Here is a 24414-nt window from a genome sequence, read left to right on the forward strand (position 1 = left end):
ATCCCCTCAGCATGATGCTGCCACCACCATGCTTCACTGTGGGCTAAATTTTTGCCTCCCAGGTGGCGCAGTGGTCTAGGGCACTGCATTGCAGTGCTAGCTGTGCCACCAGAGACTCTGGGTTCGCGCTCAGGCTCTGTCGCAGCCGGCCGCGACCGGGAGGTCCGTGGGGCAACGCACAAAAAGCCGTCCGGGTTAGGGAGCGTTTGGCCGGTAGGGATATCCTTTTCCCATCTGTCCAATGGACAGATACTCCAATCTCCTCTGTGGAGCTTTGCAGCTCCTTCAGGGTTATATTTGGTCTCTTTGTTGCTTCTCTGATTAATGCCCTCCTTGCCTGGTCCATGAGTTTTGATTGTGGTGCCATATTCTTTCTATATTTTCCATAATGGATTTAATGGTGCTCCGTGAGATGTTCAAAGTTTCTGGTATTTTTTGTACTTCTTCTGTACTTCTCCACAACCTTGTCCCTGACCTGTTTGGAGAGCTCCTTGGTCTTCATGGTGCCGCTTGCTTGGTGGTGTTGCAGACTCTGGGGCCTTTCAGAACAGTACTGAGATCATGTGACACTTAGATTGCACACAGGTGGACTTTATTTGACGATTTTATGTGACTTCTGAAGGTAATTGGTTGCACCAGATCTTATTTAGGGGCTTCATAGCAAAGGGGGTGAATTCACATGCACGCACCACTTTTCAGTTTTTTATTTTTTGAATCAAGTTATTTTATTCATTTCACTTCACCAATTTGGAATATTTTGTGTATGTCCATTACATAAAATCCAAATGCAACAAAATAGGAAAAACACCAAGGAGGATGAATACTTTTGCAAGGCACTGTATGTCACCATCAAAGTCATGCACTGACTTATTCCATTGCACAAGCCCACTGTCTCACAAACTCTGCCTCACTGCTAAATGTCAGATCTTAGATTTGCTGAGCTTGGCAAAACTCAACTGTCTGTTGTGCAACAGGTTACTGAGAGAGAGTTATTACTATGTAGCCATTGGTGACAGTGCACACTTTCCCTTCTTGTTTTTTGCCCTGGGAACCTGGGTTCATTCCTGGCTATGGAGATCAAATATAACTGTGGGCATTATCAGAGAAGAGGACCGAAGTGAAATAGGGGAGTGAACGGCCCTATCTGGAGTAGCCTAATGACGCAGGCAGGCGCAGGGAAACAGGCTCTTTACTTAGGCGGTTATCAAGTGCCTGAGCAGATGTTACTCAGTCGCTATATTAAAAAGGCCAGTTCCATCTCCTTGTGCTGGAAAATGGATGTTTCAAACTGAATGAAAGGGTGAACTCTGGTTTGGACCAGTCTTGTTGATGTGTCATGTCGGTGTCAGGAGAGGGGAATTCAGTGAATATTATGTGAGACGACAGACAGTTTGCGTTGGCGACAGTGTGTGAAATGCAGTAGTCACAGTTATGTAAAAGAAGGAAACTATACCTGGGTGCTCAACAATAATTTAAACACTGTTGAATTGAACGTGTTTAACATATAATTTCAACTTGCTCTGCACCTGCAATTCTGAAATAAACCAAGTATTTTGCAGGCTGCTGTTGTTGCTTTCAGCCTTTTAAGGTGCCATATGTTGCCCTCCAGCCCATACAATATTCCCATAAAATCCTACTAATATCCTGCAGAAAATCCACTCTCCACACTAGGTGCATCTAGTAGAAGCGCCATAAATTCTTAGAGAAAAGCTTCACTGCCCTTTGCACTCCTAACCGGAACTCAGAAACAACTGAGATTACCAACAACCGACTGAGGAGAAAGGGCGCAATGCTACCCAGCATGGTGCAGAGGTCTTATAAGCCCTGTTTATATCTGGTGCTGACATGCATCCTTTGCTGACATGCATCCTCTGATTTAGGCTTTTCATCCAGTAGGATTCGCTGCACACTATTGAGGAAGAGAATTGTCTTGTCACACTCACGTTTTGACAACAGCTGTTAATAAGAATAGGGGATGAGCTCTACAAAAATGTATGAATGGCGAGGAACAAGCGGGATTGTGTATTGTATGACGCCTTCTCAGTATGGATGAGTAGTATGTTGATTTATTTATTTATTTGCATGCTTCCATATCCGTGGGAAGTCGGGGTGTTGCAGTACCCCTTGAAAAATCAGTTTAAAAAAAAAATCATAAAAAAATTGTTTTTCTTCACAAATGTAGTGCACTGGGCCTCTACTAGTCCTTCTGAGTGGACTGACATCTGTAGAGCATGCAAAATAAAATAAAAACTCCCACCCCCTTCCTGTAGCTATGCATACTGCATATGTTTTTACTAAACAGTGTGTTCCAAATAGTATGTAGTACTATTAGTACAGTATGTAGTTTTAGTAAGTAGTAGGCAGGACCGATTTTGGACAAATCCCCTGTCATTGTTTAGTGGGGCGGAAGGTAGCCTAGTGGTTAGAGGGTTGGACTAGTAACCGAAAGGTTGCAAGATTGCTGCAAGGTAAAAATCTGTTGTTCTGCCCCTGAACAAGGCAGTTAACCCAGTGTTCCTAGGCCGTCATTGAAAATAAGAATTAGTTCTAAACTGACTTGCCTAGTTAAATAAAGGTATAAAAAAGTAATAAAAATTGTTGTGACATTTGATCTATTCAAGTGTACATGGATCACTTTTGGACTGCTGTAAGCATCCAAGTTAAACCTGCCTCATTTTAGATCAATTTCCCACTGCCATCAAATTTGACCAGATTTGCCACAATGGACTGCCATGAAGAAGATAGCACCAAAAACCTTACAGACACAATGATTTGTAACAGTTACACTATGTGATACATTTGTGTCATTCCGCTCTGCATCCCCTTCCTCTGGCTCTCTTTTTGCCACCAGTGATCAACCAATTTTGCTCTGGGAGGGAGGGAGAGGATGTAGTGTTTTGCTTATTCATATGTGAAACCACAGATGGCACCCTATTCTTTATGGAAAATGATCCGGGTAAACCCTAAACCTTCCCAACTCAAGCGCCGCTAAAGCCTTGTTCACCCTGGCGTAGTGGGTGGGGTGTAGTGACTCAACTCAAATAAAAAAATCAATTTTTTTGCATATCTGATTCGAATCTGTTATTTTTCTTGCAGTCTGAACACCAAACAGCACTTGGAATCAGATATTTTAAGCCACATTTAAAACCACCTTCAAATGGTGAAATATGATTTATTTGCCCTCAAGTGGTTTTTAGACTATTTGTCATATCTTGATGCTTGATAGCTACTCTGTTGACAGCTTTGACAAGAACATATGGTAGCTTACTAGCTTGTTAATTGTTTACAAACAATTGTGTGAATGTGCTCGAAAGTTAAACGGCTACAGTGCCTAGCTAGCTAGTTGCCTGATGTGGCTAGCCAAAAATGACTTGTTTTTTAAAATTGGATCATCTTATCCTTTGAGGCTTTAAAAGTGTACTTACACTATGATTTTGAACATTCAAAGAAACTGAGAAATGACCATGGCAGGAATGTTGTCATCTTAACTTGCCTCATAACTGCTGAGTGATAGGAAGCATGAGCACCACCACCAATCAGCATACACCACTGTGCACACCCGTCATTACTATGACAACTAGCGTAGACATGTCGGCAAATAACTGCTGTCTGAACACACACATCTGATTTGGTCACTTGTAACGTACTGTTTGGACAGTCAGTATTTTGAGTTTGCAGTGACCTTTTATTTAACATAGTTTGCGTGCCTTATTCTAATTTGCATGAACTTCCATGGTTTGCTGTGTCGGTCCCTCCTTATGAACTTTCTAATTGATTTATTGTAAACCTCCCCCTTGGCTGGTCTCCTTGGAGACCGGAGTTGGCTCAGGCCTGTCACACCTGGGCCTGATCAACTAACTTCCAGTTCTGGAGCTGCTGCTGGAGGAGGTGCCAGTGGGCAAGATGGCAGCTGATGAGATGACACAAGGCAGAAAGAAGGGTGCAAGGTTCAAAGGTTAATCTGTGAAATATCAGCTGAGTACTTTCTCCTTTGAGTCAAGTACAGGAGAGATAATTACATGTTCCGCTCCTGAAAATGTTGAGCAGTTGACGGACAGTGAACTCTCAGAAATTTAACCTGACAGTAATGAAGAGGAAAAACCGCCAACAGGTGGGGTGAAAGCTTCTGAGCCTCACCCCAATTATCAGGAAAATGCCCGAGATGACTCTGGCCCAGTGGGAGTATGGTTTGTGGAGAAAGTGGATCCATGTCTTTTGGTGATCCATTTGTGGTATCGGGCTGGGTGAAGAAGGATTTTGGTTCTGTCAATTTGGGCAAAGTACCCAGAAGTGGACTTGTGTTTATTACATTTTTTGTGTGTCTGCTGCCCAGGGGGAGAAGGCGCTACGTGACTCTGGATGAGAGCTGTGTTCTGCTCTCCAGAGCAGAGCGCTGCTGAAAGGAGTGATAACTGGGGTGGCGCTGAGGTGGATTGACTGAAGTTGAGGATTCTGTGTCTGATGCATGCCGTTTGTTTCGATGCAGACCAGGTGAGGGCCTTGAGACTGACCTGGTCTGTCTTTCTGAGTTTTGATGCAGTGTTTGCCGGATAAAGTCATGCTAGGGTATACAAGTTGTGTAGGCCGTCATTGTGAATAAGAACTTGTTCTTAACTGACTTGCCTAGTTAAATAATGGTTAAATAAATAAAAGTTATCCTGTGGTAGCCAAACCCACTATGATGTTTCAGGTACCAAGTTTACGGTTTTGTTGCAGCAGTATGTTAAAAGGAGATTCTGAGCTGAGAGAAGTGTGTAGGAGGGCATGGGACAAAGGAGTGTGTAGTTTCAGTGGGGAAAGTGTTTCAATTGACCATGTTGCTGGGGACCAGAAATGTCCTGTGCGAGTGAGACCGGTTGAAGTTTCCAGGCTGAAAGCAGTGCAAAAAGTGTTTTATGTTGAGGCAGTGAGGAAAGTAGAGGATCTGCCGGAAAATCACACAAAGAGTATGAAAGCTGCCTCTTCCGCTACAAACTTCACTGGGACCATGTCATACCCAGCCACCAATGACCTTGCAGCCAGAGGGGGACCAAACGTGTGAGTGTGGTCGAACACATCTGTTTAGAATGGCTCCCTTGTCATGCATGTTTTCCTCTCCCCATGCAATGAACCAGGCCATGGCCTGGGTCCCATAGACGCTTGATGACAACAGACGACAGGGAGCGACTGCCAAACTACCAACAGTGAAACTAACCAACGTCAGACGAGCAACCGACGGGAGTTGGCTGTGGCCATCCTGGACACTCCTCCAGCAGCACAGACCTTTGATTTTGGTTTGTGATTGTGTACTTCTGAGATTTTAAGTAAAGAACTCTAAACATTTCAACCTTGTCTGTGTGGTGGCCTGTGATCCTTAGAAACCTATTTTGGACATTTACTCTACATTCCACTCGACACAATTATTGATGCTTCTTAAAGAGATTATATTCTAATTGACTCAAAGTAACATTTGGAGTTGTTTATGGTACAATGGAGTTCTACTGGGGGTCGGGCTCTTGACTATAGCAAATTACAGTTTTCTGCCCTGCACAGCCTTCAGACAGGAGGAAGGTAATGGAAAGATTAATAATGAATGTAGTTATTGTGGCACTTGTGAATTGTACTAGCCTCTGGCAAATTATATAAAATAGGATTTGAATGACAAGACACAAATAGCCAGAGGCCAGGTGGCGGCATACATTGTATTACATCAAATATTGTGAACACTTCCAATGTAGTCAAAGTACAAAACAAGAAGCGTTGAACAAATTGCAATCTACACTTTTTGTATACGTCAAGCACTCAAATGCGGCTTGGATGGGTTGTTTCGGAGGGCGCACGGCTCTCGACCATCGCCTCTCCCGGGTCTGTGCGGGAGTTGCAGCGATGAGACAAGACAATTGTACATTTACATTACTTCATACTCCCAATTGGACACCATGGAATTGGGGAGAAAAAGGTGTGAAAAAAAAAAAGTCAACAAAAAAATAAGCATTCAAATACATAGCAGCATAATGGTTCACTCTTCATTCATCCAATAAACACTTTGGCTTTTTTAGAAGATACATTGTAATAAATAGTTTTAAAAAGATTGTCTCCATTCATAAACATCAGCCCTGGCCTGAGGCATGGCAACAGTAAATAATTATAGTAAGTCATCAAGTCACAGAAGGGGCCTGTACATAAGGCACATACGATTCATATTCAAAGATAACGACATGGTGAGACAAAATACAGGTTAAACGCCAATCAAGTGTACTGATGCTGTTTAAATTGGAACCCAGTGCTGCTATTTGCAGTGCTTGTGGTGATACTAGTATAAAGTGAGGTTATCAATACAAAAGTCATATGCATATGAAATATAATGGTAGTGCTTTAATTTATGATATAGTGGGGTCTGAAATGATTGACACCCTTAAATGATTGTATAAAATAAATAATTTAAATACTGAGCTACTGTATATTGTACATTTACATTATTTTATAATACAATTGATCAGAGAAAAACATTAAGTAATACTTATTTTTCTCAAAGTTAGGGGTAAAAATTGACACCCGTTTTCAATACCGCACCTTGCGAGGATAACGACACTAAGCCTTATCTAAAATGTTTAAGATTGTAGAACACATTGGGAGGGATCTTGGTCCATTCCTCCATACGAAGTCTTTCCAGATCCTTGATATTCATCTGTGCTTATAGACAGCCCTCAACACAAACCACACATTTTCAACTGGTTTCAAGTCCAGAGAATGAGATGGCCATTGTAAAAGGTTGATTTTGCAGCCAATTAACCATTTTTCTGTGGATTTTAATGTGTGCTTGGGGTCATAGTCTTGCTGGAAGATCCATTTGCAGCCAAGTTTCAGGCTCCTGGCAGAGGCAACCAGGTTTTTGGCAAAAATGTCCTGGGTAAAGTTCATGATGCCGTTGAGCCCCAGGACCAGTGGAAGCAAAATAGCCCCAAAACATCAAAGATCCAGCACCATATTTGACAGTAGGTATAGGGTTATTTTATGCTCATTGATTCTCATACATGTCAAACCCACCACTGGTGTGTGTGGCCAAAGAGCTCTATTTTCACATCATACAACAAATGTAAACACCTGGAGCATGCTAAACAGCAATTGGATTGGAACCAGTGCTTTGGTCAGATGACATGAAAATAGTGGTGGGTTTATCATCGAAATGAAAACGCATGAGCAGAAAATAACCCCATAACTGTCAAATATGGTGGTGGATCTTTGACATTATGGGGCTAGTTGGCTTACATGGTGAAATTGTCATTATAATAACCTGTGAATTACTTGTTTCTTTCGTAAAGGAACTGTATATTGTAATTACCGATTGAGTTGAATTATTCTAGGTATGATACCAGAATTGTATTGTAAATACCTTTTACTTCTGGAATGCAAGTTATTTTTGATAACTTCTTCCCCTTTATTTATAATACATTCACATAATTGTGCTATTGTTAGAATGTAAGAAGAATTGAAACAAATGTACACTATTTGGCATGCTGCTAAAGAACATCAGGGGTACTGAACATTTCCAGGACAAGTCCTGCAACTTAAGCATAATTTATTATATACCCAAAATAATGTTTAATTTATAACATGACAAAGCAGAACTAGATCATTGCATTTTTTCTCTCAGTTCCTCTGCCTAGAGTTTTAAAGTGCATTGGGTGTACTGGATTGACTTGTCAGTCTCACAGCCAATAATAAAAGGATCAGAGATATTTTGCGCCCAGTTCAGACTGTTCATCTCAGTTTCTTGAAATGCTGGACTCAAAAAAGGTCAAAGATCACAATGGCCACAGTGTTGTTGCTGCTGTTTTGAAGGGATTTCTTGAGTCTGAGGGAGTCCTTGTCTGGTGTTTTCGCTGTGTTCCCCTCAGCACTAACCCTTTGAGGTCTCCGGTGTCCGTAATGCACTTTATTTTGATGATGCACACTGTGGATCTGCCGCTCTTCATCATGACTTGACTCAAGTTTCCAGTGGTTCATTATTCTCCTCCGAAAAACAGTCTGAAATTGCTCCTCCTAGAAATGACAAAGAAAATACAGGTTGTTTTACATTCAAGATTGAGGGAGCTACTGGTTTCAAATAGTAGCCACACCCTGTGGATGTGCTGTCCCCTCTCAAATGTGTGTGCATGTATTAAACTTAATGGACGTGCTAGAAAGATGGTTGGACTGCCTAGCTCACAAACTAGAATCAGGGCGCCCAATCCGACAAGGTTAATTGACTCACAGTTATGTCACGTATCATTGACGTAATGTGCAAATGAGCGATAGAAAACCGATCGCGCAAATGACACCATTACAAAAAATGTGCGGACGCCCCGGGCAAGATGCCGCTTATACCTAAATCCGCCACTGGTTGATACCCAAGTGAGGTCTCTTACCATAACTTGCTGAGGCGTGAGGGGAGCGTGTCGTCGGCTCCGCTTTGGCTTTGCGCAGTAGCTCTCCAAATGCTGCAGGTCACAGGCCTTTAAGCAACACTGCTCCACAATTCCCTTCCCTCTCATCCGAGTCCCATTCCCTCTGAGGCGAGGACCATTCCCTCGGGTGGACCGAAGTCCGTTCGGTGCTGTAACAAGAAAAAAAGTATTTGGATCAGATCGTGAAACAATGCACCGTCTTGAAGAGTTGCATACACATCTAGTAGGTGGTGGGCTGCAGCTGAAAAATCAGGAAGTTGATCGATCTACGTCGAGGGAGGAGCTGTTTTTTTGTATATGACAATTAAATATTATTATAATTACTGCAAGTTTGTTGGCACCTTCAATTCTTGCAAATTTCCTCAGAAAGGTATATGTCAACTGTCTGCTCAGGCAAACTGCTAAACTTGGAACCAATCAGAACTCCCGTATATACCCCTCGTGATGAAGGCAGCCAATGGCCTGCTTCTATCTAAAATGTAAACACAGCCTACCATGAAATCGTGATCTGCTGTCAGTGTTTTAAGAGGAACTAACATTAGCTCCCAAATACTGAAATAAGATAAATATCTGTTTGAGTGCACTTTAAATATGTAGCATGCAAGAACAATGGTCTTGATCATATGAAGTACTAACTCCATTGACCAATTAGCAGTAACATGAAGTACTTAAGTACAACTATTTCATAAACCCAGGGTCGTTACAGTACTTACAGTTGAAGTCGGAAGTTTACATATACTTAGGTTGGAGACATCAAAACTCGTTTTTCAACCACTCCATACATTTCTTGTTAAACTATAGTTTTGGCAAGTCGGTTAGGACATCTACTTTGTGCATGACAAAAGTAATTTTTCAACAATTGTTTGACAGATTATTTAATTTATAATTCACTGTATCACAATTCCAGTGGGTCAGAACTTTACATACACTAAGTTGACTGTCTTTAAACAGCTTGGAGAATTCCAGAAAGTAGGTCATGGCTTTAGAAACTTCTGATAGGCTAATTGACATAATTTGAGTCAGTTAGAGGTGTACCTGTGGATGTATTTCAAGGCCTACCTTCAAAGTCAGTGCCTCTTTGCCATCATGGGAAAATCAAAAGAAATCAGCCAAGACCTCAGAAAAAAAATTGTAGACCTCCACAAGTTTGGTTCATCCTTGGGAGCAATTTCCAAAACGCCTGAAGGTACCACGTTGATCTGTACAAACAATAGTACACAAGTATTAACACCATGGGACCACGCAGCCGTCATACCGCTCAGGAAGGAAACACAATCTGTCTCCAAGAGATGAACGTACTTTGGTGCGAAAAGTGCAAATCAATCCCAGAACAATAGATGCTGTGAAGATGCTGGAGGAAACAGGTACAAAAGTACAGTGCCTTGCGAAAGTATTCGGCCCCCTTGAACTTTGCGACCTTTTGCCACATTTCAGGCTTCAAACATAAAGATATAAAACTGTATTTTTTTGTGAAGAATCAACAACAAGTGGGACACAATCATGAAGTGGAACGACATTTATTGGATATTTCAAACTTTTTTAACAAATCAAAAACGGAAAAATTGGGCGTGCAAAATTATTCAGCCCCTTTACTTTCAGTGCAGCAAACTCTCTCCAGAAGTTCAGTGAGGATCTCTGAATGATCCAATGTTGACCTAAATGACTAATGATGATAAATACAATCCACCTGTGTGTAATCAAGTCTCCGTATAAATGCACCTGCACTGTGATAGTCTCAGAGGTCCATTAAAAGCGCAGAGAGCATCATGAAGAAGAAGGAACACACCAGGCAGGTCCGAGATACTGTTGTGAAGAAGTTTAAAGCTGGATTTGGATACAAAAATATTTCCCAAGCTTTAAACATCCCAAGGAGCACTGTGCAAGCGATAATATTGAAATGGAAGGACTATCAGACCACTGCAAATCTACCAAGTCCTGGCCGTCCCTCTAAACTTTCAGCTCATACAAGGAGAAGACTGATCAGAGATGCAGCCAAGAGGCCCATGATCACTCTGGATGAACTGCAGAGATCTACAGCTGAGGTGGGAGACTCTGTCCATAGGACAACAATCAGTCGTATATTGCACAAATCTGGCCTTTATGGAAGAGTGGCAAGAAGAAAGCCATTTCTTAAAGATATCCATAAAAAGTGTAGTTTAAAGTTTGCCACAAGCCACCTGGGAGACACACCAAACATGTGGAAGAAGGTGCTCTGGTCAGATGTAACCAAAATTGAACTTTTTGGCAACAATGCAAAACGTTATGTTTGGCGTAAAAGCAACACAGCTCATCACCCTGAACACACCATCCCCACTGTCAAACATGGTGGTGGCAGCATCATGGTTTGGGCCTGCTTTTCTTCAGCAGGGACAGGGAAGATGGTTAAAATTGATGGGAAGATGGATGGAGCCAAATACAGGACCATTCTGGAAGAAAACCTGATGGAGTCTGCAAAAGACCTGAGACTGGGACGGAGATTTGTCTTCCAACAAGACAATGATCCAAAACATAAAGCAAAATCTACAATGGAATGGTTCAAAAATAAACATATCCAGGTGTTAGAATGGCCAAGTCAAAGTCCAGACCTGAATCCAATCGAGAATCTGTGGAAAGAACTGAAAACTGCTGTTCACAAATGCTCTCCATCCAACCTCACTGAGCTCGAGCTGTTTTGCAAGGAGGAATGGGAAAAAAGTTCAGTCTCTCGATGTGCAAAACTGATAGAGACATACCCCAAGCGATTTACAGCTGAAATCGCAGCAAAAGGTGGCGCTACAAAGTATTAACTTAAGGGGGCTGAATAATTTTGCACGCCCAATTTTTCAGTTTTTGATTTGTTAAAAAAGTTTGAAATATCCAATAAATGTCGTTCCACTTCATGATTGTGTCCCACTTGTTGTTGATTCTTCACAAAAAAATACAGTTTTATATCTTTATGCTTGAAGCCTGAAATGTGGCAAAAGGTCGCAAAGTTCAAGGGGGCCGAATACTTTCGCAAGGCACTGTATCTATATCCACAGTAAAACGAGTCCTATATCGACATAACCTGAAAGGCTGCTCAGCAAGGAAGAAACCACTGCTCCAAAACCGGCATAAAAAAGCCAGACTACGGATTGCAACTGCACATGGGGACAAAGATCGTACTTTTTGGTGAAATGAAACAAAAATAGAACTGTTTGGCCATAATGACCATCGCTATGTTTGGAGGAAAAAGGGGGAGGCTTGCAAGCCGAAGAACACCATCCCAACCATGAAGCACGGGGGTGGCAGCATCATGGTGTGGGGGTGCTTTGCTGCAGGAGGGTCTGGTGCACTTCACAAAATAAGATGGCATCATGAGGTAAGGAAAATGATGTGGATATATTGAAGCAACATCTCAAGACATCAGTCAGGAAGTTAAAGCTTGGTCTCAAATGGGTCTTCCAAATGGACAATGACCCCAAGCATACTTCCAAAGTTGTGGCAAAATGGCTTAAGGACAACAAGGTCAAGGTATTGGAGTGGCTGTCACAAAGCCCTGACCTCAATCCTATAGAACATTTGTGGGAAGAACTGAACAAGTGTGTGGAGCAAGGAGGCCTACAAACCGGACTCAGTCACACCAGCTGTCAGGAGGAATGGGCCAAAATTCACCCAACTTATTGTGGGAAGCTTGTGGAAGGATACCCGAAACGTTTGACCCAAATTAAGCAATTTAAAAAGGCAATGATACCAAACACCAATTGAGTGCATGTAAACTTCTGACCCACTGGGAATGTGATTAAATAAATAAATCACTCACTCTCCACTATTATTCTGACATTTCACATTCTTAAAATAAAGTGGTGATCTTAACTTTTACTATGATTAAATGTCAGAAATTGTGAAAAATAGTTTAAATGTATTTGGCAAAGGTGTATGGTATGTAAACTTCTGACGGATACTTTATATATTTGACAAAATCATAAAGAAAATGTACTGGTTACCAACATAATTAGAACAGTATAAAGTATGTTTTTGTATGTAATTGTAAACTGAGTGGTTCGAGCCCTAAATGCTGATTGGCTGACAGCTGTGGTATATCAAACCGTATACCAAGGGTATGACAAATGTTTATTTTTACTGCTCTAATTACGTTGTTTACCTTTATTTAACTAGGCAAGTTAGTTAAGAACAAATTCTTATTTTCAATGACGGCCTAGGAACAGTGGGTTAACTGCCTTGTTCGGGGGCAGAACAACAGATTTTTACCTTGTCAGCTCTTGGATTCGATCTTGCAACCTTCCGGTTACTAGTCCAACACTTACCACTAGGCTACCTGCTGCCCAAAACATCACAGTTTTGAAAACATAGCTTGTCCAAAAGGGGTCTCTTGGCACAACATACCCTGGTATGGGGTAAATTGAGCCAGGTTAACTTAAGCAGGATATACATTTCTGTGTTGAATTAAATATTACCACTGCCTTTTTAAAACCATCTATATCTTTATCTCCAACACTTTGTGCCTCTTTTTTTTTTAACACGACATAGGCCAGGCCCAGATGTTACCTCATATCCAAGCGTTAATGCCTTGCTTGCATTACGCCTGGGAAGAAAACACTTAAATTCACACAACCATTAGCTCAACTTACCCCAAGCTAACATCTAGACTATATTAGCCCACACAGCTATACTGAACATAAATATAAAAACGCAACATGTAAAGTGTTGGTCCCATGTTTCATGAGCTGAAATATAAGACAGACATTTTCCGTATGCACCAAAAGCTTATTTCTCTAAAATGTTGAGCACACATTTGTTTACATCCCTGTTAGTGAGCATTGTATCATTTTTCAAGATAAATCTCTCCATCTGACAGGTGTGGCATATCACAGCATGATCATTACACATATGCACCTTATGCTGGGGACAATAATAGGCCACTAAAATGTGCCTCAAGTTGAGGGAGCATACAATTGGCATGCTGACTGCAGGAATATCCACCAGAGCTGTTGCCAGAGAATTAAGCATAATTTATCATCTACTGAAGGGTGCTGAAGAGTATTTCTGTCTGCAATGAAGAAAAACTAATTCTGATTGGCAGGGCTGCACCAGTGACGTGAAATTGACTGATTTCCTTATGAACTAACTCAGCAAACTCTTTGAAATGGTTGCATTTATATTTTTGTTCAGTATACAGTAGAAGGATGCACTTTCTTGCTAGGTGTAGGACCTCATGTTGAAGCTTAGAGACCCCGTTTGATGTATAGAACAATCTTAAAATGATCTACTTTGATGTAGATACAAGAATGAAACTCCTAACACAAATTCATTTGTGTTTTTTGGACCCAACTTGCTTACCAAATTGTCCATGTGATTTCTTTCTTCACAGACTACATAAAATGATGACCCCTTCCTAAATATTTGGTCAAATGATACATTTTGTGTATGGTTTCCTAGAAACAAGCGTGGCTCAACTTACCCCACTCTCCCCTACTGCAGTTCTCTAAGCTTTTTTCCCCTGTTTAATACACTTCCCTTTACATAAAATTGCACATAATCAGTTGTATTATTTATTGTTACAGCTACGGCTATCGCTCTAGTTTTGGCAAAATGTTCCTTGTAAGCACTCTGTCATCTTGTTGGATGAGAAAGAAACATGATATCAGGCTGTGAAAGTGGCCTTGGTGGAATAAGGGTAAAGGTGATTAGGTGAGAGGGCTTATGGATAGTATGTCTGGTCTTACTGCTAAAGTCTCAGCATGGATACTTTTTTCCCCCTTCAAATGAATGGCTATTTGCCTGTAAGAAATGTCCCAGTATACATTTTCTTCTGAGCATTGAGTTGTAACACTGGTGTCAGCAGTGGGATTCAGTGACCATGTGGCGTTTCTCTGACAGAAAGAGGGAGCATACTATCTAAACAGCAGCACATTAAATGGCAAGTAGCAGCACAAAAGGTGACAACAGGGAACCATACCTCTGTAAAATCCACGGTCTCCACACACAAACTCTAGGTGGGCAACAAGTTCAGATCCACAACGTGTTCTTGACTCTGCATGGTCTGGTAGAGCTGCAAGGCACAAGATGGAGTACAGCACACCAACACTCCGCCAACATAGCACCTAAGAAAGAATGCACTTTAATAATCAATATCTAGCACCACTCATCTGACTGAACACAACAGTCTTGTCCAAGCTGCCACTACATTATTAACACCAGCACATTAACATATACAAAGATAAAGATAAAACATTTGTTAGCGTAGGCTTAATCATACTTTTCCACAACAATTCGGGCAAACAGGTGGCATAAAACCTAAAAATAATAATTTATTTGCTGGTTATAAGTTTCACTGTAATAAAGCTTAACAATTGGCGGTCAGTAATTATAGATTATTATTTAGTTGATAAGCAAGGAAACTCATCATCATAAATATTCAAGACAAAGACATTCAACCCAACATAAAGTAGGAGGAGTCTCCATGCACACTATCAAAACAGCAATTACAAACCAAAGCATGGCAACAAACATTCCCCCCAAAATTATCCTTATCAAGCAAAGAGCACACAGCGGTTACCCCGTATTAACCTTGATGCTTGTTTTAGTACAGTGAGTTACAAAATAAAGATTCATAATTCAGCTAGGATAGAATTATGGATGATAGCAGCCTTAAAATACAACCACCGCCTCCCACGCTCTTTCTGTCACTCTGGCAAGGCTACTCTGCCCTCCCCTCTAGAAAGATACCGTAGAAAGGAGGATGCTCCATTTCTACTGAAGCCTACATTACACCTGTACACTTCATTCACATATACATCTCAGGGACCCAAAAGTAGACAACATTGCATCCAATCCTCTGATGCTTTACAACTGAGGACATAATTGCTCCTTCAATACCAAGTTCTTCCTTGCAGAAAAAGCAGCAAATATGCATGTAGATTAGATATGGCATCATAATGAAGTGTATACATCGCTCATAGAAAGTACATTATTAAGGGTGACAAGCAGCACCTACTAATTTTGAGCTGCACTAATGCCAAAATTGTCCATGCAGATAATTATTGCAATACAACTGAATGAACCAAATGGGCAAATGAGAGTTGCAGTGCAGAACATAAATATATTATATTTCTATGGTGCAGTCTGCTGATAGGAATGTCATGAGCTGGAGGTGAAGGGCCTCCAGATCATAACATTCAAACAAATACAACACTTTGGAGCCACTGGGTAGATATTATTTCACTGCATCCCACACAGCCAAAGATGCATCATGTGATCTTGCTAAACTGTGCATCCCTAAATTTGCCACCATGTAGGTGGATATTTAAATGCTATGCAGTGAAAATATCACATTTCAATTTCTGCAAAGCCACAACTCCACATAAGAGCATGGATATTATACTGTTTGTAACCTAAAAACTGTTTTCAATATCTGTAAAGAAAATACATTGGGTCACTAATAGCTTGATGCAACTTCTACTTTGGGCGGCCAGTTTCCCGGACAGATTAGTATAAATCTATTCCTGGACTAAAGCATGCTCAATAGACTATCTCCAAATCAAACCTCCTGAAATTTCACAGTACAAATAAATGTCAATAACCACTGTTCCAGAATTAGTTCAATGTTCTCCTGAGTGACCGTACATACCTTCAGTGTACATCCTTTGGCAGACGACCAGTGTAGTGAGAGCTCAGAGGAGTGCATCTTGTCTGTCTGTCTGTCTAGGCATAGAGGCAGTAAGGCCTTGGAGCTGCATTCTTATACTCAACCAGAGGGGAAGGACCAGTAGCTCAGTAGCTCCCTCCCTCCATTCTAGGCATTCTCCCTGGCCGAAAGAGGAAGGGTGTAAACTATTGAATCATGTCCAAATCAAAAGTACTATCATGCCAACTTCCTGCCTCTCATTGTCATGCCAAACAAGATCAGATCAAATCTTGGACCAGGGTAATTGAAAAGGTTTCGCAGGTTGTAAAATACTTTAACCTAGGATGACCTCCAGTACTTACAATGACTTACACTGTATAGGCCAAGGTAAGCCTTTACTTTGCACACTATGATTGATTAGAGAAAGGACACTAAGGGCCGGCTCTATTCAATTTGCAGCGCTGAAGATCCACTATCCACTGTTAAAAGGCAATGTTCCCATGGTTCTGGAGACTGCATTCACGCCACATCATTAATTACCTTCACATATCTTCGGTGATATGGATTGAATCCAACCCGTGCCTAATTTTACTCGATTAGTTAATTGGCCAGAGTCCACACATCTGGCCATGTTCAGTACGAGAAAATGCTTTGAAAACGAGGTACTACCTGAAGTTCTATTTTCCCCATTGCCAAACAGAATAGTTTGATTCAGTGGGCCATAGACATGACCCCGGTATCCCAAGTCTAAATTTGCTGATTAAAAGCCCAATAGAAGCGGCTGGCCTCAAAGGCCAAATTTGGTGTAACAAGAGAAAGAGATGGACTTACATTACATTGTATGTTCACCACTGCTATCATTTGGGTCGAGCCAGGTCTTTTTTTTTTTTTTTTACTGTCAAACTGTGCAACTCAGAGGATTGTCACATATAAATGTGGTTCCTGAGAAGTTAGACAGTTCCAGAGATTTTCTCCGTCACACAACAGCCCAAACAATTACGACCCCATTGACTGCTGTCATGACTTTCGACCCATGGCCCTTATGGGCAACCGTCCAAATAGTAAACTGACAACACTGTACGTTCGTCATTACAGCACACTGTCTGGGAGTAAGAGTGAACACATAGCACGTGGCGTTCAGGAGAGATGTTACTGGTGAGGAAATGCAGATCGTGTGTGATACACAAAACCAAAAAAATAACAAAATGATGCCTTCGTACAAACATTAGTTGCTTTATTGCACAAGGTCAATGTTATGAGACTACACAAAACGAAGTTATTTGGCAGAACTCAAACTTCCCATTGACTAGTCTATCACAGTAAGACTTTGCTGCCACAGGTGGCGACCTGGGTGTTGTGCTTCTGAAGGATTCCTCCACTTATAAATGTAACAACTTGAGAGGGACTCATTTTCAGCATCTAGTAATAACTTGTGCAGTATCATCTAACAAACATCTTGAAAACAAAAAATATTCAACCCGCAGTATAAATACTGTTCCAACTGGGGGGAGAATAGGATACAACTTGTACTTTTAACACAAGTGACAATGTTCAAAATGTGAAGGGGGAAAAAATGTAACTAATTGTGTCTCTAAAGGGGGAATTCAGACCAGAGTTACACACGCGTGAATGGAACTTTATTCAGTTTTTAGGCACTTCTCTCTGCGTATTCTGACCTTGATCTTGTGCTAGGGGAAATGCCAGTGCCAGCTAAGGTAAGCATTTAATGTGTCAATCAAAGAAATTAAGGTGTGGTGGAGGTCTCTCTTACAGGTACGCTGTATTCTGAATTGGACTGAATTCCCTCATAATGCCACCACCTTTACTCATGAGGAAACTGTGATGATCGAGCAACCTGTCAGTTCCAAGTGGAAAAGCTAATTATTCCCCCCCCAATAAAAATAACACCAATCTCCATGCACTGTCATTTATACATTGATAAGAGCTAGGTAAATGAGTAATCCATTTGGATAAGGGGATAGTAAATATTATTTAATTGCTTTAGATACATTTTACCTTACGATCACTGGCGACAGAATGTGAAACTAGTCATATTTCAGCAAACTGAAAAGCATGTCAACTTGTCAGGTTTTTCCACGATGAATTATAAACAGCATTGATGTTATTCAAAATTATAATTGTAGGCCTATGGCTTGATCATGTGGGGCTGAATTTGGATATCCAAGCCGAGGCTGGAACCTGTGCACACTGACAGTAACTCCGAACCTACCGAGATGATTTATGCACTCTAGAATGTTTCAATTATATGCCCCGACTTATCAGTGGTTTGTTTTGACAATTTCTATTGAATTAAATATTAGCCACCGTCAGTAACACCCACATACTAACTATCACTTTAGTTAGTCCTAACCATTACATGGTTAGTTTACCCGTCTTTCCTCTGTCACATAAGTGTGGTTAATCCAGAGGGTCACTAGCAATAGGCTTACATACATTGCATTCGGAAAGTTCAGACCCCTTCACTTTCCACTTTGTTACGTGACAGCCTTATTTCCCTCATCTACACACAATACCCAAAAATGACAAAGCGAAAACAGGTTTAAACAGGTTTGAAGGGCCTTGCTCCGGTTGGTGACCAAGAACCCAATGGTCACTGACAGAGCTCCAGAGTTACTCTGTGGAGATGGGAAGAGCCTTCCAGAAGGACAGCCATCTATGCAGCACTCTACCAATCAGGCCTTTATGGTAGAGTGGCCAGACAGAAGCCACTCCTCAGTAAAAAAGCACATGACAGCCCACTTGGAGTTTGCCAAAAAAGCACCTGAAGACTCAAACCATGAGAAACAAGATTCTCTGGTCTGATGAAACCAAGCTTGAACTATTTAGTCTGAATGCCAAGCGTCACGTCTGGAGAAAACCTGGCACCATCCCTACTGTGCAGAATGGTGGTGGCAGCATCATGCTGTGGGGATGTTTTTCAGTGGCAGGAACTGGGAGACTAGTCAGGATCGAGTGAAAGATGAATAGAGCAAAGTACAGAAAGATCCTTGATGAAAACCTGATCAAGAGCACTCAGGACCTCACACTGTGGCAAAGGTTCCCCTTCCAACAGCACAACAACCCTAAGCACACAGCCAAGACAACGCAGTATGTGCCTTTCATTGATCCCTATTCTGATCTCGTTCTCTCAATATATTCTAATGAGTATGTCGAGAAAATGTGAATTAAAGGTGCAATATTCAGAAACCGCTCTGCCATTTTATGGTTGCTAAAATTTAAAGCTTTCTTTATTTCAGATTGTGACAAAACAAGCAATGTTTGGTGTAGAAAACCATTGTACCATCTAAACCAGCTGTCAGCGGTTTGAATCTGGTGTACAAAACCGAAAGACGCAAATTCTAAACTTACGAACGGGAAGCATAGAAATGGCGCACAGAACTGCTTCTTAGACTTACTTTCAATGAGAATGACAGATCTATAAAACAAATTTCTATGAGAATTTGGTCTGGTCGCCACAAAAATGTACATATTGTAGCTTTAAAAAGGTACACCGTATTTAAATGAATCCTCAACAAGAAAATCTGTTGCCCAGCAAGTGGGAGGGGTTTCAGTATTTTAATTATATAAATTTAGTGAGTGCAAGGGAGCCACACCTGTAAAGCCCATCAATTCTGAATACCAACAACTGAGAACTGCATAAATCAAAAAGTGTAAAAAAAAGTCTGAATCCGACCCTAAAAGAATAACTGCTACTCTAATAACTAATCTTCAAATTCGATAGCTGGGCAAGTTTGATCAAACAAACGCTGCTTTCACATCAGATATAATCAAACGAAAAGTAAAAAGTCCTTTTGAATTTTCTAATAAAATTATAGAATTTAGATTTGAGTTATTTCTAACGTAAAATATTTTTGCCCATCAAAGATGATGGATCACAGGTCTTGGAAGATAAGGAGTGGAGAAGTTTATGGGTTCCACATTTTTTTTAAATAATAGTTACAGAATGGATGTTCTAGCAGCGCTTAAAAAATGAAAGTGTGTGAAATAATCGTTCATGGCATTCAACATCTGAGGGCCCTTGAAATAATTGTTTCCCACTTTGAAGACAGTCAACTTGGAGAGCGCAGGTTGTTGAGGGCAGCCTCGCTCTCTCTCAATTTGGCCCTGATACGGTTGATCCTCTCCTCACGGGCCGAATGCTCAAAGTCAAAACCATGGTGCTGTTTGGGGGTGGTGGCTAGAGCGGGTATGATTGGGCACTCCGCCGTCCAACTCTGAACACTGTCCCCCGTGAAGTCAACTTGCATAACCGTATCACTGCTTTGGTCTGCATTCAGGGCCTCTGGTGGAGGTAAGCTGTCACTCAAAGCAACAGCCGTAACAGAGAGATCTTCCACCTCAGACTCATCCCCATTGGTGGCTTGGCCCTCTGCCCCACTCTTACCTTTGTCCTCAACTCGTCGTTGTTTGACACTACCCAAATTGTGACATCCCTCTTCCTCAGGCTCCTCCTCAGCATCATCATCTGTCTCACTGGTAATCCCACCTCTGCCCTGAAAGCCTTCGCTTGAGCAAGGGTGCCGATTTGCTGTCTTTGATAATGATTCTTGGGTCTCCTCATTCAAAGGCTTGTTTTCCTCTTGAGTCACCAACTCCATCTCCTGTTCAGGACATCTGCCAGGTGTCTCCTTTAACAACCTGTTGGCGTTCAATAACTTCCGTATGACTTGATCCTATGGTGGAAAAAAAAATAAAATAGGTAGAGACAGGAATTAACATTTTGACTTAGACCAGTTTTCTTGTTCTCTATGACAGGAGATGTACAATTATACAATTCTCACATGTGTGTTAAAGGACAGCTCCCTGGAAACTTCACCAACAGGCTAAAAAAGCAACAACAAAAATAGCTATATTTAAAGTCTGATAAGTGACCGACTACCTTAGTGGGGTTTATCAGCAGCATATATTCATCTCAACCTAGCCTTTATTAACTACAGTACAAATACCACAAGGTGGAAATAGGCTGTCCATTTTCAAATTATTTATTTGCCAAGTTATAAGATATAAATTGATCAGCAAAATAAATAATGCAGTGCCAAGGAGATTCATATCACATACACATCTGGTACTGACATGCTATGGCACAGCTGAGACAATAGTACCCACTTGCTCTGTGTTATGATCCTCTTCCGCTGAGTGACCCTGTTCGGCAGTCTGCTGTGGCTCAATGTCCCCCTGGGGGATTCTGGACAACTTCACCTGGACTTGGTGGGTCAGGCCGAACCTCTGCAGCAATGCCCACTTCCCCTGGGGCTTTTTAGGAGACGGCTTTGGAGATGCGGGGCAGGACTGAGGTGGTAAGATAAGGTTGTGGTAAGCCAAGGGGGTGGGGAAGAGATCAAAATACAAGAATTCAGCTTTCTGTTAAAATATACACCTCACAAGGACGTCTAGTTTCAAGCAAGTAGATCATGTTGATATCACAAACAGTTTCAAGTCTCATATTAACATACATAAGTAGACATTTCTCAAGAGCATGGGGTACAGTCAGGAGGGAGCAACAGTAAGGATAGCAGGAGATGGCAGGGTCTTACCTTCTTCTGGCTCTTCCTGGCAGGTGAGAGGAACATCAGTTCTTGCTGTGTGGTCTGAGGGGCCTCGGAAGACAACAAGTTATTCAGGTCAGGGCTGTGCTGCCTCTTTCCTCTGATAGTCTTTGCTTTCTTGATTGACAGGAAGATCCTCCCCTTGTGGATGATGATGGCATCCTGGTGGGGCACAGGGGGCAGGCCATGAGGGAGTGGGTCAATCTGGGTGGCAGTACCCTGCTGGAAGTTCTGTCTGGAGGGCAAGAACTCCCTGAGGACATTGAAGGCCGTGCAGCTGGAGGAGACAAATGGGATCAAGAAGGGACCCTGGGCTGCCTTGGGTTCCTTGGTCACCATTGAGGTCAGGTTAATCTTGGCTGTATCCACTGTGGGGCTGGCCGGTGAACAGCCTCTCTCTCGGATGACCACTGGCGAGATCCACGTGGCCAAAGGCGAGGAAACTCTCTTTGCACTGCCACCCTGAGAGTGGGGCACTCCCATCCTTCTCAAGATGGAGGTTGGCAGAGTCAGAATAGAGGTGATTTTCACCTCTGCCTCTTTGGGGATGTAGATCTCAAAGTTCTCCAGGATGTCTATGCCCCGCATCTTTCCACGTCTACAGCTGGCTGAAAGCTATAGCAAAGATGGTTTACACTTATGCCGCATATAATAGAATATTGCATACAGTTACTGGCAGTGCTCAACTTGGACTGAAATAGGTGCAAATATTCTAACCTGTAGTAGCCATGTGAAAATGTAATGAAGGGATTTGCTCCACTGTTTATGTTTTATGAGCCGCTATTTGATGGTATGCATATTCCTGGCTAGTTCCTGAGATTGACTTTAAAATTAAAAAGGTGCAACATACAGAAACCACTCCTCCATTTCATGGTTGCTAAAATTCTAAGTCTGCCTAATTTCAGTATATGTGACAAAACAAGCAATCATTGTACAATTAAACCACTGTGAAATATATTCTCATTAACAACAAACATTGTCTTTTTAGCTGTTTGAAATTGGTGTACAAAATCAAATGTAAAAGACAAAAACTACAGTTTCGGGAAGCATAAGGACATTTTCTTTCAGATCAGCAATAAATATATTTTTTAAACAAAAGTTTAAATTGATACACGCCTTGATAGGGTTAGTGTTCCTACATGGCCATATCGCCATGTTCCAGAACTTGTTTACGGAAGACAAGGCCTGTGCTAATTAGCTATCTAGGATGCTCCAAACACCTGAATGTAAGTGTAACTCGGGAAGTGTAGAGAAAGTGTAGTTTAGTCAGATGGAGGCACCTACAAATCAAATGTAATTTGTCAGATGCGCTTAATACAACAGGTGTAGACCTTACAGTGAAATGCTTACTTACAAGCCCTTTAACCAACAACGCTGTTAAGAAAAATACCTAAAGAAAAATACAACAGAGCAGCAATAAAATAACAATAGCGAGGCTATATACAGGGGGCACCAGTTAGATTGATGAAGCTGTACCTCGACTATGTAAAACTGCTGAGTAAGTGTAACTTTATTTTAAGGATTCTTTCTCGCTGATAAAAGGGCCATATGTTTCGAAATACGAATCACAGCGATGATGATTGACTTTTTATTAAACGTTAAAACAGAGTCGGGATTGTAGTTCACACAGTAATCGTGGGCGAAGTTAATGGCTGAAAATGCCGCCTAGAGTTTGAGAGCTACACTTACCTTAGCAGTTTTGCACAGATCCACATACTGTGTGCCTCCAGCTGACGAACTACACTCACCAGTTATGCTTATACACAGGGGTTCGGAGCACGTCAGATAACTAATTAGCACAGGTTGGCTGCCTATTTTTTTCTGTAAACAAGCGATGTAACATGGAGATATGGCCATGTGTGAACACTAACCCTATAAAAAGGTGTAGTAAATGTCACCTTCTGTTTTTTGAAAATGATTTCTCGCTGATATGAAAGACTGCCTCTTTGGGGATGTAGATCTCAAAATATATGTTACCAAAAACGTACAATAAGCGATGCGTGTCAATGTTTAGAGAAAGCGTGTCAATAAATATATGCCGCGTTCACACTAATTTGCAAGTTGGACATTTCCGAGTTTCCTAGTTCCGACTAGCTTGTGAACGTGGCATAAATGTACACGAATAAAAACGACTTGATAGTTGATGTACTACAGCCAGCCCAGCTGTAGCTAGTTGACTCATTACGTAGCTAACTGTTAGCTATGCAAACTATTTATAATGCGACGCACCTGCTAACTACAGTCGTTAGCTAGGTGACAATAAAATAGACAGTTCTTTTGCATATTACCTGAGCTTAGAGCGTGGACCCGATAAAAAACAAAGCAAATGGTTAGCTAAACAGAAGCCTGACTAAACTTGAAAAAACTAACAAGAAGTACCTAACATGTTCCCAGCAGCTAACGCTGTCACACAGGCAAGGGTAACGATGTACTTCCGGGTCACAGATTTTTGCACCCCTTCAGAGTCCCGTCCGGTGTACTTTGTAAATTAACATTTACGGCGAAAATTATGGAAAATGTGCACAGTGAATGATATATTGTGTATATCGCACTGTATAAATCAAATCGATACAAACAAACCTGTGTGAAACTAGCGTCAGTAAAGAATCACTTCCGGGTCACGTTTTTTAAAGGTCTTCAAAAAATAGTCACACATTGTATGGCAAGCTGTAGGCCTACAGTATATTAATTATCAGTGGTGTGTAGTCATTGATGCCAAGGGAAGAATACAGGCTTCCCCAAAAATGTTTGCTTTAGTCTCTCTGTGTTTCAGAATGTTTCTTCAATTTGCAAGAGGCTGAATGTATCTCACTGA

At 41.4% G+C, this 24414-nt stretch overlaps 2 protein-coding genes across 6 annotated transcripts; both read right to left on the reverse strand.

The window, feature by feature from the left end:
• Window positions 1-5656: 5656 nt before the first annotated feature.
• On the reverse strand, window positions 5657-16793 carry igf3 (insulin-like growth factor 3). The gene is made up of 4 exons (XM_021615890.2): window positions 16036-16793; window positions 14365-14509; window positions 8388-8575; window positions 5657-8022 (listed from the first exon to the last, which is right to left on the reverse strand). Exons 1-4 carry the CDS (start codon window positions 16090-16092, stop codon window positions 7768-7770), a joined length of 645 nt encoding a protein of 214 aa, XP_021471565.1. The 5' UTR covers window positions 16093-16793; the 3' UTR covers window positions 5657-7767.
• Window positions 16794-19250: 2457 nt separating this feature from the next.
• si:dkeyp-110g5.4 (uncharacterized protein LOC561637 homolog) lies at window positions 19251-24051 on the reverse strand. Of its 5 annotated transcripts, none has more exons than XM_021615893.2 (5): window positions 23888-24051; window positions 21588-22214; window positions 21160-21342; window positions 20835-20876; window positions 19251-20726 (listed from the first exon to the last, which is right to left on the reverse strand). In XM_021615893.2, the coding sequence occupies exons 2-5, from the start codon at window positions 22185-22187 to the stop codon at window positions 20103-20105; spliced, it is 1449 nt and encodes a 482-aa protein (XP_021471568.1). In that variant the 5' UTR covers window positions 22188-22214; window positions 23888-24051; the 3' UTR covers window positions 19251-20102. The 5 variants fall into 5 exon arrangements, with proteins under 5 accessions (XP_021471568.1, XP_021471569.1, XP_036844032.1 ...); XM_021615894.2 differs by lacking the exon at window positions 23888-24051 and adding an exon at window positions 23588-23874; XM_036988137.1 differs by lacking the exon at window positions 23888-24051 and adding an exon at window positions 23498-23522.
• Window positions 24052-24414: the final 363 nt, after the last annotated feature.

The sequence above is a fragment of the Oncorhynchus mykiss genome, chromosome 9, assembly GCF_013265735.2.
Source record: "Oncorhynchus mykiss isolate Arlee chromosome 9, USDA_OmykA_1.1, whole genome shotgun sequence".
In the NCBI taxonomy this organism is placed as follows: Eukaryota; Metazoa; Chordata; class Actinopteri; order Salmoniformes; family Salmonidae; genus Oncorhynchus; species Oncorhynchus mykiss.

What these genes read in the sequence shown, in the direction of transcription:
- igf3 (XM_021615890.2), bottom strand. Translation starts at nt 16,092, where the DNA reads ATGCACTCCTCTGAGCTCTCACTACACTGGTCGTCTGCCAAAGGATGT. An exon ending in AGACCGTGGATTTTACAGAG is followed by an intron (nt 8,576 to 14,364) that starts GTATGGTTCCCT and finishes TTCTTGTTACAG; the next exon opens with CACCGAACGGACTTCGGTCC. An exon ending in TCACGCCTCAGCAAGTTATG is followed by an intron (nt 8,023 to 8,387) that starts GTAAGAGACCTC and finishes TGTCATTTCTAG; the next exon opens with GAGGAGCAATTTCAGACTGT.
- si:dkeyp-110g5.4 (XM_021615891.2), bottom strand. Translation starts at nt 23,456, where the DNA reads ATGGCCATATCTCCATGTTACATCGCTTGTTTACAGAAAAAAATAGGC. An exon ending in CCAGGAAGAGCCAGAAGAAG is followed by an intron (nt 21,343 to 21,587) that starts GTAAGACCCTGC and finishes TTACCACCTCAG; the next exon opens with TCCTGCCCCGCATCTCCAAA. An exon ending in AGCTGTCCTTTAACACACAT is followed by an intron (nt 20,727 to 20,834) that starts GTGAGAATTGTA and finishes TTTCCACCATAG; the next exon opens with GATCAAGTCATACGGAAGTT.